Source organism: Choristoneura fumiferana, chromosome 2 (assembly GCF_025370935.1).
Source record: "Choristoneura fumiferana chromosome 2, NRCan_CFum_1, whole genome shotgun sequence".
NCBI lineage: Eukaryota > Metazoa > Arthropoda > Insecta > Lepidoptera > Tortricidae > Choristoneura > Choristoneura fumiferana.
Window position 1 is genome coordinate 15,509,345 of NC_133473.1, and position 17,220 is coordinate 15,526,564.

General features: G+C 35.7%; 1 protein-coding gene across 5 annotated transcripts in view; it reads right to left on the minus strand.

Moving 5' to 3' along the window:
* Positions 1-1,436: 1,436 nt before the first annotated feature.
* Positions 1,437-17,220, minus strand: part of LOC141444639 (uncharacterized) — a 30,305-nt gene continuing 14,521 nt past the window's right edge. For 2 of the 5 annotated variants that reach the window (XM_074110214.1, XM_074110245.1), the window contains exons 2-8: positions 16,038-16,178; positions 13,320-13,590; positions 9,369-9,652; positions 8,703-9,062; positions 5,429-5,798; positions 5,158-5,349; positions 1,437-4,651 (exon numbers count right to left, since the gene is read on the minus strand). In XM_074110214.1, coding sequence (XP_073966315.1) covers positions 4,515-4,651; positions 5,158-5,349; positions 5,429-5,798; positions 8,703-9,062; positions 9,369-9,652; positions 13,320-13,590; positions 16,038-16,154 — 1,731 coding nt within the window. In that variant the 5' untranslated portion in view covers positions 16,155-16,178 and the 3' untranslated portion in view covers positions 1,437-4,514. Of the gene's footprint in view, positions 4,652-5,157; positions 5,350-5,428; positions 5,799-8,702; positions 9,063-9,368; positions 9,653-13,319; positions 13,591-16,037; positions 16,179-16,380; positions 16,518-16,544; positions 16,564-16,592; positions 16,640-17,220 lie in introns of those variants that run through there. The other 3 variants (XM_074110231.1, XM_074110238.1, XM_074110223.1) reach the window with 3 other exon arrangements.

Below are 17,220 nucleotides of genomic sequence, written 5' to 3' on the forward strand. Positions count from 1 at the left end.
ATTTCTAAAAATTAAAAATATTTTTGTAAATTTTTTGGTCTAAATTGTTTTTCATACTTAATATATTTTTGGTCGATAGGTAAATTGTTTAGTATAACATTGTATGGTATAACATTGTTTTTTCGATTGTATTATATTATAAAATTGTTATTCCGAATATCGTTACTACTAATTTTATGTCTGGAAAGCAAATATTCATATGAATTTAACGACTCTGAGACGAAGTCGACGGAGCTCCGCGAACTCCTATTCCGCTTAGTTAAGGCGTTTCGCGCCTTGACAAAATACTAACCTAACCTAAACCTATAGTTGAGCAATCACGTTACCTGGGTTTTCTTTATTGCGGGGGGCTCCGCCCCCCGAGCCCCCCTTTACCTACTGCTTCGCCTGTCCAAGAAACAAATTTTTTTTTTGGGTTCCGTACCTCGAAAGGAAAAAACAGAACCCTTATAGGATCACTTTGTTGTCCGTCTGTCAAGACCCTTTTTCTCAGGAACGCGTGGATGTATCAAGCTGAAATTAATATCGAATACTCAAATCTATGGACCCTTGAAGCCCTGAAAAAATTAAACGCACGCTTTTAAATTGAACGCTTGGGACTATAGAAACCTGAGTTTACGGCACGAAACCTAATGTTTTCCGTTAATAAATATAGCCTATGGCACTTTAGAATAATTTCGCATTCTAATTAGTGAAAGAATTTTTAAAATCGGTCCAGTAGTTTTTGAGTTAATCCAAAGCTTTCCTCTTTATAATATTAGTATATATAGTATATAGTATAAGTAAAGAAGTATAGATTAATATTTCAACTTTATTTAATTTGGCTGTATGACCTAAAGTTCCCGGGTCCATTCTAAGGTTGTAATTAGTAAAAAAAAACTTCCAAGTAGCGGGAATTTGTTTTGCTTTTGCACGGAGTTCTTGAAAGTTTAAAGAAATAAAAGAGTTGATCACTATTTAAACGACTTTCTATCTGTGATAATTTGTGACTTTGGTGAATTAAGTGATGCAGAAATTTTGACGCCCGCCAGAAATAAAACAGGCGGCAATGGAAGTGAGTGTAATTTGCTACCTTTAAAATCGAAAAATTCATTTATTATCCATTATTTATTAATTGTTTATATTTGAGCTCGTAGAAAAAGTAATGTATGCAACTATTCATAATCAGCCATTGAGACACTCATGCGAATTTATGCCCTCGTGTCTCAATGGCCCTTATTATGATACAGTTGCATAAAATACTATTGTTTAAATTTTGCAATAAACGTAAAAATGTTACACATTGCTTTTTTCCTTAAACATACTTGTAAGACCAGCGAGCGAATGAAAGCTAATTTTTCGAATTGTAATAAAAATACTGTCAGTATTTTAATTTAAGGACATTGAATATTAGACTAATTAATTTACACTGTCATTCGTTAAATAAAACAAAGTGATTTGGTAACCAGTTATTTTATTTCATTGTCTTTTTCCATCTTTTTCCTTTATAAAATTTTCCATGATAAATTTGAAAAGTATCTATATATTTAAAATAACTAGAAAACTTGCACCATACGACATTCAAATTCCATATCACATCAACCTTTTAATCAAATGCATTAAAACAATACAAGATATCACGTAACATGAAAAATATTGTCCTAAATGATGTTTTACAAAGCAGTCCCGATTTCCAACCAAAGATTATACCTTTACCAATCAACATAATGTCAATAGGTAGACAATAACACATCTGGCCAGTTGCATATAATGAAACTTATGAACTTCTCCATTATGTTCATTAGTACAGGTATACCTTAAAGGCGACTAAACTCGCCAAAATAATTCGATTAAAAATCAGAAACAATGAAACGATTTTGTCATGTAATAAACAGTAGAATAATATAGAAAAAGATTATGATAATAAATGATTATCTGATTCTATCAGATACCGTTATTAGTACACATCCGATTTGATAGTGTAGAAGTAAATCGTATATAATTCTGTACATCACGGAAGTTAGAGGCATTAAGTTTGGCACATTCTTTGCATACATACATTTAAAAACTTTGTTACAAAAATCTTCCAGATACAATAGTTTACAATGGCACTTATAACTATAAGTATATTGCATTTTCTTTTATTTTTTGTAACATACAAATTGAAATTCTCAAATGCAATGCCATGATTTCTGGGTGCAAAAACTTGAAAATACGCTATGCCTGTTGTATCTTACTCTATTATTTTTTTATAGATGTTCCTGACAACACTGGCTTTACCACAATAAATAGACAACGGCTCAACATGTGTTTTTCACATGTCATAGAAAACTTATTATAAAGTCTTTTAGGCAAGTCTGTTTAAGTTTTTTGTAGTAGGGCCATTAAAGTTTGAAGTATAAGTACAACAAAATTCATTAAGTACTAGAAATAAGTACTCAAGCGTCGTTAAAAACCCTGAATGTTAATTAATTGTAAGGAATATTTGGAAGACAGGCTCAGTAATGTCACGATTATCAATTAATTTACACATTTGAAACAAAAACTCAAGACATTACTTGAAGACTACATTAAATTCAGAACAAATTCTGAAGTGCTTCTATGTGATGAGTGTTATTTTGTCAAAAATATGATTTCAAAGTAACTCATTAAGAACGATATCATCGTTATGTTTAACAGTCTTGTGTATTATTTAATTCATACTGTTCATATCTATTTAATAGAAACAATAAATGTCTAAATGAATGAACAAGTTGCATTATAATCTCCATCCATCCATCCCAGCCTATATTCGCCCCACTGCTGGGCACAGGCCTCCTCTCAGAACAAGAGAGCTTGGGCCATAGTTCCCACGCGGGCCCAGTGCGGATTGGGAACTTCACACGCACCATTGAATTGTTTCGCAGGTTTGTGCAGGTTTCCTCACGATGTTTTCCTTCACCGCAAAGCTCGTGGTAAATATGAAATGTAATTCCGCACATGAATTTCGAAAAACTCAAGAGGTGCGAGCCAGGGTTTGAACCCACGACCCTGTGCTTGAGAGGCGATAGGTCAAACCACTAGGCCACCACGGCTTACAATCGGCATTATAATCATTATAATCTGCTACGTTATAAATTCAGTTCTATAATTTATTTGATACAAATAATGCGCTATTTCTAAATATTTAATAGCGTCTTTGATATCATGTCTCACTGTATATCAAGTACATAATGTTAGCTAAGTATAAAAGTACACTACATAAAACTTTTCCAAACTACAAACAGCCGTCTAAAAATATGATTAGTAAAGACTGAGGTCTAAATTTATATTCCTCGATTTCAATTTCAAAAGGCGCAACACTAATGTTCCAAATTGGCTTTGATATCAATTTACATGTGTACAAACAATACACGTTAAAACAGACTATAAAGTTCTAATCTTGTCATGGAAAGTTCTGGTTCTGGTTTTATCAATTCATTTGTGACCTTTGAATGTCAAAAATATTAATAAGAGAGTCATGTGTACCTTCGCAAAAACATATAATTAACAGACGGAAAACATCGATACCTTAATTCCACTCTATATTTGTTTATTCATTAAAATGTTGCAATATTGATTAAATGACATCTAAGACTTGGGATTTGCCGCCAGGGCGGCACTAGCAGACAGTGTCTATAACACCTTCCAAGCAATCATCATCATCATGTATTAGTGAAATAAAATACATTGAAATATAAACTCTATATCCCTCATGATTGTGTTAAAGAGACAGATTGTAAGCTAGCACCAAATCCTATTGCGTTAGTTCTCATTCAATCGATCACATGTCATGTTCAATGTTCATAAGTGTCCACATCATCTTGTCACTGGAGTGCAATAAAATTTGAAAAGAATATAAAGCTTCCCGCAGACACAAAAACTAACAGCAGATCGTGACAGTAGAAAACTATAATTTTATTTACCGGCTGTAAACAAAACATTCTGCGGGGACCCCTACATTCTAGACAACACTTAGTATCTAAAGTACTGGCATAACAAAACTATCTTACGCTAAAACAATTAATTGCTTTGTCTACAAGCTAGCAACATTAATTTGCTCATAAAACAATAATATTTTAAAATCATTAATAATTATAGAGAACGCTCGATATTAAGCACCGTCATTTATTTGAGAAAATAACAATCGGTACTTACAACGAAAACTTAAAATTTTACACTTTAAGGCAAACGGGTGTTTTAGATTAAATAATCTAGGGCGGCAATAGAATCATGTGTAAGGTGTGTACCTGTGTAGGTGATCATCAAAACTCTGAGGTTAAGAATGCAATGTTCTGTTATAAATTAAAAATAAGGGTTACATTACACTAACACCCGATCGCGTGCAACGCCGTCTAACCAAATTTCGATCGATGAAGTCTAAACAAACCGATCCACAGCACGAATGAAGACACCTAGCTTCGAATATTGAATTAGTGATGTCACTTGTGGAAAAACGACCGATTATATCACTGAACTGAGACAGATCTCACGCTTTTATACAGTCCAAACAGATACTAAATCTGCACAACTTTGCGGCGTCTTGTGAATGCCATTGCGTACTCGATTCCCCAAACGAGTACGCACGACATTATGAGGGCGTTTTGCACGTGAATGCAAAGAGAGAAGCTACCGGTGTAGTCTCTGACGAACCCTGGAAAAACAGACGAGTTAATTATTTCCAAGTCATTACAATTTAGAAATACTGTCAAAGGCAACATCTTATCTTACATACAGATATGAGGCACTAGTATATTTTCGAAATACTAAAAAAATACTTTATGGTAAGAACAGCACAGAGCAGAATAAAATCTTAAATAAAGCTATATAAAATCTTACTATCAGTTTTGTAAAAACCTTTTTTATATGCACCACAAAAAGTATTAATTTATTTATAGGTAGTTCGTATGTCAAATGGTTAAAAATCAATATTTAATTACTTCAGTACACGGCAGGTACATACGCGGACAGGCCCCTCTTTCCCACTGGGCACTCTGGACACGTGCCCAGGGCTCCCAATGGGTTAAAGACGGTCCTGTACGCCGATACGGTTGTACAATAACTGCTACCAGGCCCCGCTACTGTGTAATATGTGTAAATCCTCCATAAAAGTGATATATTGATGGCCAAGACGCCATTGGTTATTTTAAAGTGACTTACCAATAATGGGTCCAATTATAACAACAAAGACGCCTTTGCTGACCATATGCAGACCAAAAGCAGCTGGCAGTTTCTCCAGAGGACAGTATTCGGATATTGTGAGAGTGAAGTTGCTAAGACACATGCCTCGGAAGAAACCACAGATGGACAGCCAAATCATGAGCGGAACCCATTCAGTTTGCTCAGCCAGCACTAAAAAGAAAAGATAATTGGATGTTTCAACAATTTACTAATATATCAGCGTATTTATTCAATGGAAGTGTCTTCTTACCTGATCTCGTTGCCGCCAAAAAGAAAGCGGATATAAAAAATATCATTTTCTTTGATATGGTTGTTCTGTCAAAAATAGGGGGCAGTATCAAACGCACCAATATATCAGTAATGGCAGTCATGGAGAGGCAAAATGCCGTGTCATTCATATTGTAGCCCAGACTGCTAATAAAGAAGGGTGTTAACATCCTAAATTGCAGTTCCCCGCTCCAAAACAGAGAGAGGCCGAGTAAAAGATTTAAAAAAGACCAGTCTTTCAATAGATCTAAGTCCATCATAGCTACGAATTTTCTAAAGAAGCCTTTCTTATCTTCTGGTTCTGGCTCAGATTTTTTTATAGTTTTCATTTGTAAGGCGTCTTCATCCGCTGTCTGAAATAACAAAAACGAGCATTAAGTTTCTATGATAAATTGAGTTAATTAATGTCTGAACGAAAAATATATCAAGGAAATTGACCCGTGCATATATCTTTGATAATAAATTTTATTTGCTAGCGAAGACAGTTATGCAAGACTGCATATAGTCGTTTGCAGTATGCCAAACTGCAGACCATTAATTTAATTTGACTTTTTAGGGTTCCGTACCCAAAGGGTGCCAACGGGACCCTTTTATACTGAGATTCCGCTGTCTGTCTGTCTGTCCGTCTGTTACAGGGCTCTATCTCTGAAGCTGTAAAAGTTAGACACTTGAAATTATCACAGATCATGTATTACTGTGGCCGCTATAACAACAAATACTAAAAATAAAATAAAGTTACAAATTAAAGGGGGTCATCATACAAGAAACGTGTTTTTGTCACCGTTTTTTTGGTTGCTAGGCGTTATTAGCCGTTGCTAAGTCGCCTAGCAACGGGTAGCTATGTCGTTTGAATATTTATTTACCTTTAAGTTTACGATTTTAATGATGTTTTATAAAAGCTTCGATAATATAATATAGTGACTGTCTGATTGTGTGGTTTATTCTTTTTTGTGCAAAATTAATAAAGCAATTTATGAACCACAAACCTCAATGAAGAAAACTTTGATAAAGCGCTCACCAAATCCACACCGTATTAATCACTATGTTTACCTATTGTTTTTTTACACAAAAAAAAACATACTAAGTAATTAACACTATTTACAAGATTTATAATACAGTTTAAAATTTATTCACAATAGTCGAGCTTCTTATTATTTAATTACACAACATACAAAGTCCGCCGAATTTCCCGCGAATGAACCGCGCTGACAGCTTTTTGTTTTGAGCCGCGCGCGGCGCGTTGTTGGCAATGGTTTCAGAAGCAAACAGCCAGAACCAAAGAGGATGAGAATTCAAATTGTTTTTTATTCGAAATACTTGCACAAGTGCTTATATTTCGGCGATATTCTAAGAAGCTTATCTTTAGCTTGCCCTGTTTGTTTATTTATTTACTAGCTTTTACCCGCGGCTTCGCACGCGTAAACTATTCGGTGTGGTAGCTGCAATTAAAATTTTCGGGATTTTACAAAATTCCCCGGGAAATTTCCAATATTTATATCGTGGTCTTCATTGAGGTTGTGTTGTGAATAACTGTACAAAATTCAAGAATCTAAACCCAGTGCTGAAGTTTCAAAATTTTTCCCTATCCAAATTCAAATGCAAAATTCAAATTCAAATCATTTACTCAGTAAATAGGCCGCAATGGGCACTTTTACACGTCATTTTTTATACTACCAGCGCTTTCGGAAAGACCATCATTGCCAAGAAGAATGCGCCGCAAGAAACTTGGCAGAAAGTCATTTTTTCAAAATAAAATAGGTATCCCGTGGTAATATCGGGTCAAAAAGTAGTCTTTGTGTTTTTCTAGACATCCAGCTTCCTACATACCAAATTTCATGACTCTAAGCTTAGCGGTTAATATTTCAAGATTTTATCCCTACCCCGTGGGAATATCGAGGTAAAAAATAGATTATGTGTTATTCCAGAGGTCCAGCTACCTACATACCAAATTTCTTGGCTCTAAGCCCAGTGGTTGTTATTTCGAGATTTTATCCCCAGGTATCACGTGGGAATATCGGGTCAAAAAGTCGCTTATGTGTTATTCCAGGCGTCTAGCTACCTACATACTAAATTTCATGACTCTAAGCCCAGCGGTTATTATTTCAAGATTATATCCCTATCCCGGGGGAATATCGGGGTAAAAAAATAGCCTATGTGTTATTCCAGAGGTCCAGCTACCTACATACTAAATTTCATGGCTCTAAGCCCTGCGGTTGTTATTTCGAGATTTTATCCCTAGGTATCCCGTGGGAATATCGGGTCAAAAAGTCACCTATCTGTTATTCCAAACGTCTAACTACTTACATATCAAATTTCATGACTCTAAGCCCAGAGGTTGTCCCGTGGGAATACCGGGATAAAAAGTATCCTATGTTTTAATCCAGGTTATAAACTAACTTTTCGCCAAATTTCATCCAAATCTGTCCAGCCGTTTCAGCGTGAAAAAGTAACAAACATACTCACTCACTCACTCACAAACTTTCACATTTATAATATTAGTAGGATTTATTGTTTGTTTGGCTCAAATCTTGGAAGCTAAATTTGACCCACTTCCAGTGGTCCGATCGACTTGAAATTTGGCATACTTATGAAATTTGGTGACAATACAATAATCTGGTAGTGACATCATGGTGGTCCTGCCAGGATCGTCTCTGCAGGAGGGAACTCATCAATACTTAATAGTACCGACTTGAAATTTAGTACAGATATGTAGTTTAGATGACAATGCAAGTATAGTCAACAAAAAGTATATTCGGCAAAAAAAGTTTGTATTAAAAATGAAATTTTTAACAAAAACTTATTACAAGCATTATATTTATTTGCAGTGTAATGTAACGAACGTTGTTTGTAATGTTTGTTCGGGTGGAATCTTTCAACTCAAATTTGAAGTGGATATCTTCAACCGATTGAGCTGAAATTTTACACGCATGTATAAATCCGTTGACAATGCAATATAACATGGAGTTGATCCGATGATAAAGCTAGCGGGTGACAATAGGAACTCTGTGATAAACGACGCGACCGCATCGAGTTTGGACTCGTTTGTCGTCTTGACGAGTACTTTGGTAACCAGGGGCATAAAGTACAGTCAGCAAAAAAAACTTATATTAGAAGAATTTTAAGAAATACTTTTACGGAACCCTTAATGTACGAGTCCGACTCGCACTTGACCAATTTTCACTCACTCTCTTTCTCGCACTAGATTATTTAGATTAATTTCATCAGACTAGTAATTTTTATAAAACATCATCACCTACATCAAGATACAGCTGCAGGTAGCTGCCCGTGAAGTCCATATTAGATATGTTGGAGATGACGGACACTTTCCTGCGGCGGGCAGCTTCACTCATACTAGCACTGGATGTGACGCGCTGCATAGCCGCTACTGACGCTGAACTGTTTAACCCTAAAGGGTTAAAGCTAGAATTTTTCTCGAAATCCTCGAGTGGTTTATCACAGGTTCTGGCACGCGGCATACCAATGGTCCGAACTGATGGATGGTTCATGTTGCCGTGGGAACGTTGAGTTGTTAGCTTTGGCATTGGATGCGTCACTAACGGATTTATTTCAAACTTGTCTACTTCCTCTTCGTCGCTTTCTAAAATGCATTCCATTTCCTGAAAAAAGAACAATGTCTGTGATTAGTATTTGACTAAACTAAAGCATGTAATATATGACTAAAATTTGAACATTTTCGGAAACAGGAATCGCCCGTTTTTTATCATGCCTTAGATCTTTTAAGTAAAGAAAGGCTTTTGTGTTTCTATTACCAAAGGATAAAATTCCTGAGCACATATCGTATCGTCGTCTAAATATACGCAAAAAAAACGTATAACGGTCGGCCATTCATATTCCTTACTCCTGATTTTTGTGTGGCAATTTTTTTTTCTATCTTTTTAAACTATACAATTACATAAACAAACCTTGACAGTCTGCATTTCACAGTCGATAGGTTCATCCTTAAGATGCCGCTTCACAGGCTGCAGTAGACACGATCCCAGCACGGCGTGGAAGGCTAAAGCTCCCAGTATAACCACAGTCCATCGGAATCCGTACTCCCCTAGCAATATCTTAACTAACTGGGGCATCACCATAAGACCGAAGCCAGTTCCTGCCATGGAAAGGCCTACGGCTTGTCCGCGTTTTTTGGAGAAGTAATGATTGAGCGAAACGAAGGAAGACGATGATGCGAGCCCCACTCCAAAGCCTGAAAAGTTAAGATTCTGTAAGACCCATCGTGCAATTATTAGAAGAATATTCAATACATTCTAACGTAAATTCGCATTACCTTCACGTTACGTTGACGTTAACATTATATTTTAACCAACTACGGCAGTGGGGTATTAATTGAATTTAACTATTTCTGTTAACTAACGTCCCTGCCCTTTGAGCCTCTAACCTATACTAACACGAGTCCCTTTTAAAAGATGCATTAGGTATTTTCTTTCCACTCGGGATTGAATTTTATGATGTTTTAAAGCAAATTTATTTCCAAACTTCTTCGCTTTACCGACCTACTTGCTGTTGAGTTTAATTATATACATGCATTGCTATTTCTATAAATAAACATAAACTTATGATGATCAACAAACCGAACGAAAATATTTAAACGTAGGTCTTTTGGCCGCACGAAACTTCTTTACCGCTCTTAGGTTTCATATTAGTTGTACGACTTAAAACATCTAATATATAAAATTCTCGTGTCACAGTGTTTGTGACCAAATTCCTCCGAAACGGCTTGACCGCTTTTTATAAAAAGTATTGTGTATTCCATATAATACTTCTACGCGGACGGAGCCGCGGGCAACAGCTAGTTAGATATAAAAAATACTATTACTTTTATCACCAACAAGTCCATGCAACAATCGATCTTATTGTTTTTAGAATTTCGTACTTCAAAATGAAAAAATAGAAACCTCGCGATACCCCGATAGGACCAATAGCGTGTTTGTCTATCTATCTGTCTGTCACGGCCAATTTGCTCCGAAACTACTGAATCGATTAAGTAGAAAATTGATACAAATTTATTTATTTGTTAAACATAGGTTATGTCAATAGAAAATTGATACATACATACACGTATATGTAAGTCGGTGACCCAAAGACGGACGTGTAATGTAAATAAATGAATTTTAAAGATAGCCTACTTTTGTTTATTTCTGATATAGAAACTGCCGTATAAGCATAGCCATAGCACTTCTTTGATCGACTATAGGTACATATCTACTAAAGCTGACGTGTTTCATTAGTAGCAACAACAATTATTTTAATTGTACGAGATGACCCTTGTTACTCTGTGGCTTTTAATCAGTATAAGTACCTAGTTGTTTTTAAACGTGTAAATACTCGTAAGCTTCACATTATGACACATGTACAAATTAATGAAAACAATGCGCTAACTAGGGTTTTCCTGTCATATTCCGGATTGTTCCAATATGTGTTTTCTAAGAAGCAATGTATGACGATTTCACGCCCATCAAACTCCTTCTTTAGTCGTAGTCAATATTGACAATTTGCACATATGTGACCGTGGATACTAATAACTTAACCGAGTTTTCCTACCAGCTGTTCATCTAAAAGTAAATGATTGCCCAAGACCTTGATTTACTCAATTTTATAGGGTATCCCTAAGCCAACTGCATCAAAAAATTAACGCTCTTCTTACTGTGATGTCTGAAGTTGATGACTTTTCAGTTATTTTGTCATGTTTTATTTATATGTGTATGAAAATTAGGGAACAAATAATAAAAAAGAAAATTTTATGACTAGTCATACAATAAGGTTGTTCACAACTCGTTAAATTTTATTTACAGACCATAAAAACAACATTAACACCATTGTCGACAGTTATTACAATAAGATAATTTGTAAAATATTTTCCTTTTTATCTCGCCAGGCTGGAATGAATCATTGCAGCAGCTCAGGCTTATCAGTCTGTTCAAAGGAACTAATTGGTTACAGAGTAGCATGACCATGTATGTAAGTTTGCTTTGAAGTTGTATTGCCATGCCAGTTTAGTCAATCATTTGAGGCGGTTTTCTTCGGAACAAATAAGTTTAATTGGGTTTATCCACTCATTTGTCCGATCACTATTTTATTATTATCGCGTGCAGGATAGCCCGAACAGCCTCCTAGTACTATTCTAGGCAGGATGGTAGGGTATTGTACAACCATAGTAAAAGAGAACAAGTAGGTTCGCTACGAACAAAAGTACATCGCGCGGCTTAAATGGGGCGCGCCGGTTGGCGCCGGTACGCTACGCACGCACCCGTCGCACGCACACACTGATAATTTAAGGAGGATCAAGTATTCTTTAGTCAAGCCAGTACTTCCGTCGGTACCAGACGTTTCGAATTTAGCTCGCTCGTCTTGCGCTCGCTTCGCGAGATGATCACCTTTTACGTTCGCGTACTCTTACTTACGTATTTTTTATATTAGGTATAGTTTTAAATTGGTAGTATATAAGTGTAGTGTGATAGTTTCGTGCAAGGACACAAAAAAATAATAGATACCTACATACCTACCTATAAACAATATAGTTATAGTATTATGTTTAGGAAACAAGAGTAGTATATACACAGTCGCCATCACCACTTCGGCGAATTTATAAATAATATTTTTAAATTTAGTAATAATAATAATAGAGCGGCAAAGAATCTTGTTTTTCTAGACATAGATATTAGACAATTTTAAGTTAACTTTCATACTAAAATTATTTGCCGGTAGGTAATTAATTAATCTTAAATAGACGTCGACAACCCTAACCGTCCGCGCCGGAGTAGGCAGTTAAGTCTCCTAAAGGGTCGGAGTGTGCATACTTGTTCTCTTTTACTATGGTACGACGCTGGAATTTTGTGCATAAGGGTTCTAGACCAGTGTTATTTAATAATAAGTATTTTCTATAGATACATTATAAATTAATAGTTAATAATGTTTTGTGATTGTGACATATAATATTTATAATGGGTAATTCAATTAAATTTAATTTGGTTGATTTATTGTGTTCAATGTTATGGAATTATTTTTAAATGTACTGTACCTGTGTTCAAGTAAATGAATTATTATTGTTATTATTAACGTTGTCACCAAGAGCTCCCAATGGGTTCTATGGTAACCCGAAACATTTTAATCCTATTTTCACTACTACTAAATTCACTAGGCCTAAAATAAAAAGCCGAATTTTTTAGTTTCCTAAATATTCATTAGCCCTACTTTTTGCGCTCCGAATTTACGTTGTATCTAATTTCACTATCCCTAAAATCAAAAAGCCAAATTTTTAATTTTCCTAACTATTCATTAGCCCTAATTTTAACATCCCGAATTTACGTTGTACCTAATTTCACTAGCCCTAACATGAAAAAGCTGAAACATTAATTTTCGTCAAATTTATTGAGTGGGATACCTTAATTTACTTTACTTACTGTAATTTAGCAACATATTAAATGGCATCCAACGTAATCATTATTAGTTTAAGTAATATTAGAGCATTTAATATTTAGTACAAGTAAATATTAGGGTTAATAACTTTAGGTCTCTTAATTATTAGGACTAATCATGATTACTTTGAGTATTATTAGAGCATTTAATGTTTATTACAAGTGAACATTAGGATGTAAAACTTTAGGACTAGTAATCAATTCGGACATACAAGTTTAGTTGTCATGATATTAGGGCTAATGAAAATTATATCCAACGTTGGTATGACTAGTTAAATTAGCTTTTATAATATTCGGTCTAGTGAGGGTGAACTCTCCCAATGGCATCGATAGTTGAAGCGATTGGGAACAGGTCTTAATCGCATGAGATGATACCGCCGATAAAGTTTTCTTGTAAACAGCACTGCGTTTAGCAATAAATAAGATTTAACAACTTACCTCCTAAAATACTGTATGTGGCCAGAATGTGGCCCATGCTATTGGCTGGAGCGGTGAACAACAGTCCCAGGGCGCAAATTGTTGAGCCGACGAGACAAACTTTTCTATAGGAAAAAGTTTTGATGACGGGTCCCACGAAGAATCCGGAGAAGTTAACCACTGAATCGAGTGTACTGGCGATGACTGAAGCCCCGGTCGTGTGAACCCCTAGATCATCCAGCAAATCTTTGAACAGGAGCCCGAAGGATGGTTCCAAGGAACGCGTCGAAAACTGGAAAAGCAAAAGAGGACACTGAGGACTTAGAAACTGATTACCTACATAAGACAAGATACAAAAGTTAGATTTGGTACAAGCATTTTTAAAATAGACGCAAACGTTATCACTATTAAATATCGAGATTACAAGACAATTGATAGCAGAGTTTGATTGTTGCCGAAAAATATACTATACGTATGTATTAGTTTCTCACGAACTAATAAATAATGATTAAAAGCGATAACCTCATTTAGGTACGTCAAATCTGCGCCTTTGCATGTAAAATTGCATAATCATTTTGGTAACTATGCACACCGCTATTGCATGAGCACATCCTTAGTACAAATAGCTATTGAGCAAACGCAGTATCCAGTTACTCTATGGCACGATTCTCAAAAACTGTTAATAGGAAACCTCAGTTCCTGGCTTCCATAGAACATAATGGAAGTAAACAGGTTGTAAAATGCGACCTACACATCCATAAATACATCCTACATTGTACTTATCCTTACACTATACTGTAAAGGGGAAAGTGAGTTTGTTTGTTTGTTTGTTACGCTTTCACGCCGTAATTTCTGCACCGATTCCTATGACATTTTGCAAACATCATATTAGTCCAGAATAAATAATCCCGAAAAAAAATCCCGTTCCCAAGGGATGTCCAAAAGTTAGTTTTGTATTCTAACCGCTGACCGACCGCTATAAGAAGCATGAATGCACATTACACAAACGTTTTTTAAATAATGTGTTAAAAAGCAAGCTTGCATTCTGGCTTGCATGTTTGCCTGTATGCTTGCTTGCAAATGTACATACTCACTTGCAAGCAAGCTTGCTTGCATGTTTGCTTGCATTCTTGCTCGCTTGCATGCTTCCTTGCTTTCTTGCTTGCTTGCATGGTTGAATGCAGCTCTCTGTGAATGTATGCTTGTTTGCATTATTTCTTGGATAATTACATGCTTGCTTGCATGCTTGAATGCAGCCTTGAATACATGCTTACTTGCACTATTTCATGCATAATTACATGCTTGCTTGCATGCTTGCTCGCAAGCTTACTTGCACTATTTCTTGCATAATTACATGCTTGCTTGCATGATTGCTTGCTTCTTTGAAATGTTTATGGTTCACGGGAGCGAAGCCTCGGGTAAAAGCTAGTTGTAAATATATTCGAAAGTTAATAAATTCTTAGTGAGAGTCATAAACAATGCGGATTTGCTTTGTAAGTAGGATATCTACTGATTAAGCTTTGCCGCGTCGACGTCGACCTACTTGAAACGGCGTTTTACATTTGTTTCGACTCATCGGTACCGCAAAATCGTATAAATAAAACGTCATATGAGTGTCGCAACAGCATTGCACTTGAAAGTAATTGTGTCAATTACCACGTGAGCACAAAAGGTCCGATTAAGCAATGACAATTATTTTCAACAGCTCTGTTGTCCGCAGACTCATTAACTGATGTAAAACAGTGCGGTTGATTGAACTTTATCATGCATATAATGAACGCCTTTCTGACTATTTGATAATTATATGAGTGTACATTTATTGCTGAAACATAATAACATTTTTATGCCGCGTTTTAACTCCGTAGTGAAACGGCCAGTTTCATCACTTAAATCTCACTTGCAGGTTGCAAATAAGTTGTTTGAAGTTGTTCATTCGCAGCTTGTTTATACTCGTATATATCCAAACTTGAAATGTCCATTTGTTTCTTCCCGCGGAGTATACCTTGCGTCATTCGATTTAGTACCGAACACCCCATACAATAATCTGATATTCTAACTACTTTACAATGCATAATATGTATAATATTATAAATGAGAATATTTTTTAGTTACGCTTTCACGGTTAAAGAACCGATCGTAATGAAATTTGGTACGGAGATAGTTTGACACCCTGAAAAGAACACGTGGTATACTTTTCCCTTTATCGCGCGATACTTAATAGAATTATACGCGGACGAAATAGCGGGAAATAGCGGCTCTAGTTCCTATCTATATTCCTTCACAGTATATTCGATATTTATCTGTGAAGCATTAATTTTACAAGATTTTAATTAACTCGCACTTGCAATGTTTGCATGTTTGTTAATTTCAAATTTTGTAAGTCGAATTTCTAGTGTATAGGAGTAGGATTATGTAGCTTACATGGCGGGATTATGCAAGTACAGTCAGCAAAATGCTAATTAAAAATGTTTTTTCACACTAACTTTTTACTATACAATTACGTCCAAACTTAAATATTATAATGATAATAGTAATCATCATTGCGCGTGCGCGTGGGCGTGGGCACGCCTAATATCTGTATCCTTCAGAAATTACGAAGATAATGACATGAAAGCAGTTCAATATGAACTTCCGGTGCCCTCATTGACCGGAGCACACACAGCTGAGAATCATAATGAACCCATCAACTAGCTTGATCGTAACTTAACCACCAAAACATACACTTCTAATTCCACTTACATTAACTAAGCTGACTCCTAAACAGACCATCCACGCCCAACCGCCGTCAGGCGCGACTTTCCTAGTCTTGGGGGGAATCATCTTCGCCTGGGCGCCTTTGCTTTTCTCCACCGTCATTTTGAGCCTTCGTCACCTTCGTGCCTGAAACAACAATCACGTGAGGTCCAATGAGATAAGAGAGAATAAGGAAAATACTAAAAGTTATTTCATGGTTTTGCGTCATACAAACTAGTAGTTTGTCCATGGAATATATTTGAGTTAATGTAGTAGTTTCAAACTACTAAATTAACTAAAATATATAAGTAAGCCGAAACAAAATAAAAACAAATTATCTAAGTGTTACCTTATGAATCTAAACAAGTGCGTGTTAAGATTTTTTTTATGGATGACCATTAGTGCGAGTATTTCTGGAAAAGTAAAGCCTTATAGGCAGACAGATGAATTTAAAATTCGTTGTGTTTATTGACTATCTATATTATTGTTGCAGGATCATTTTTTAGGGTTTACCTTTACGGAATGTCAAGTCTAAACAAAACAACAAAAAATTAAGCTCACGAGGTTCCGTTTTCAGATGGAGCACATGTTTCACTATGTTGCACGTAATAACGAACAATTTAAACTAACCACAATTAGTGTCATGCAATACTAGAAGTCACACTTCCTACCGCTAAAAGCTTATCAAATTGACAAGGATAGAAAATGTCACATCACAACACAACTATTGGTAAAGGCAATCGACAATATCTATTTGTTGATAAATAAAACTGCGTTTATATTTGCCGGCTGAGGATGGCAAAGGCAAGTTATCAAGAGTGGGCGATAGTACGGAAGCTTGTTATGAAACTTAAGATTACCGGCCGGCCAAGCGCATCGACAACCAACTAAATATAAAAAAAAAACTTAACCACGCGACTGGTTCGTGAGGCCGTGTTTTTAGAGATACACTATGTAGATGATATTAGTAATCGCGAACGTGCCGTGCATGCTTAATAAATCAAGTTAAAAGTACATTTATGTCACATCGGATTGAAGAGTAACAAAGTTATTAAGGCACAGGGAAGTATTTTCGGCCAAGTAAAAAAGAACCCGAGCACCATTGTAGTGATTTTTTTCACCGCACATCAAAAATCTGCATTATGATAATTATAATACTTAGAGTATTAAGTATAACAATTATTTTCAG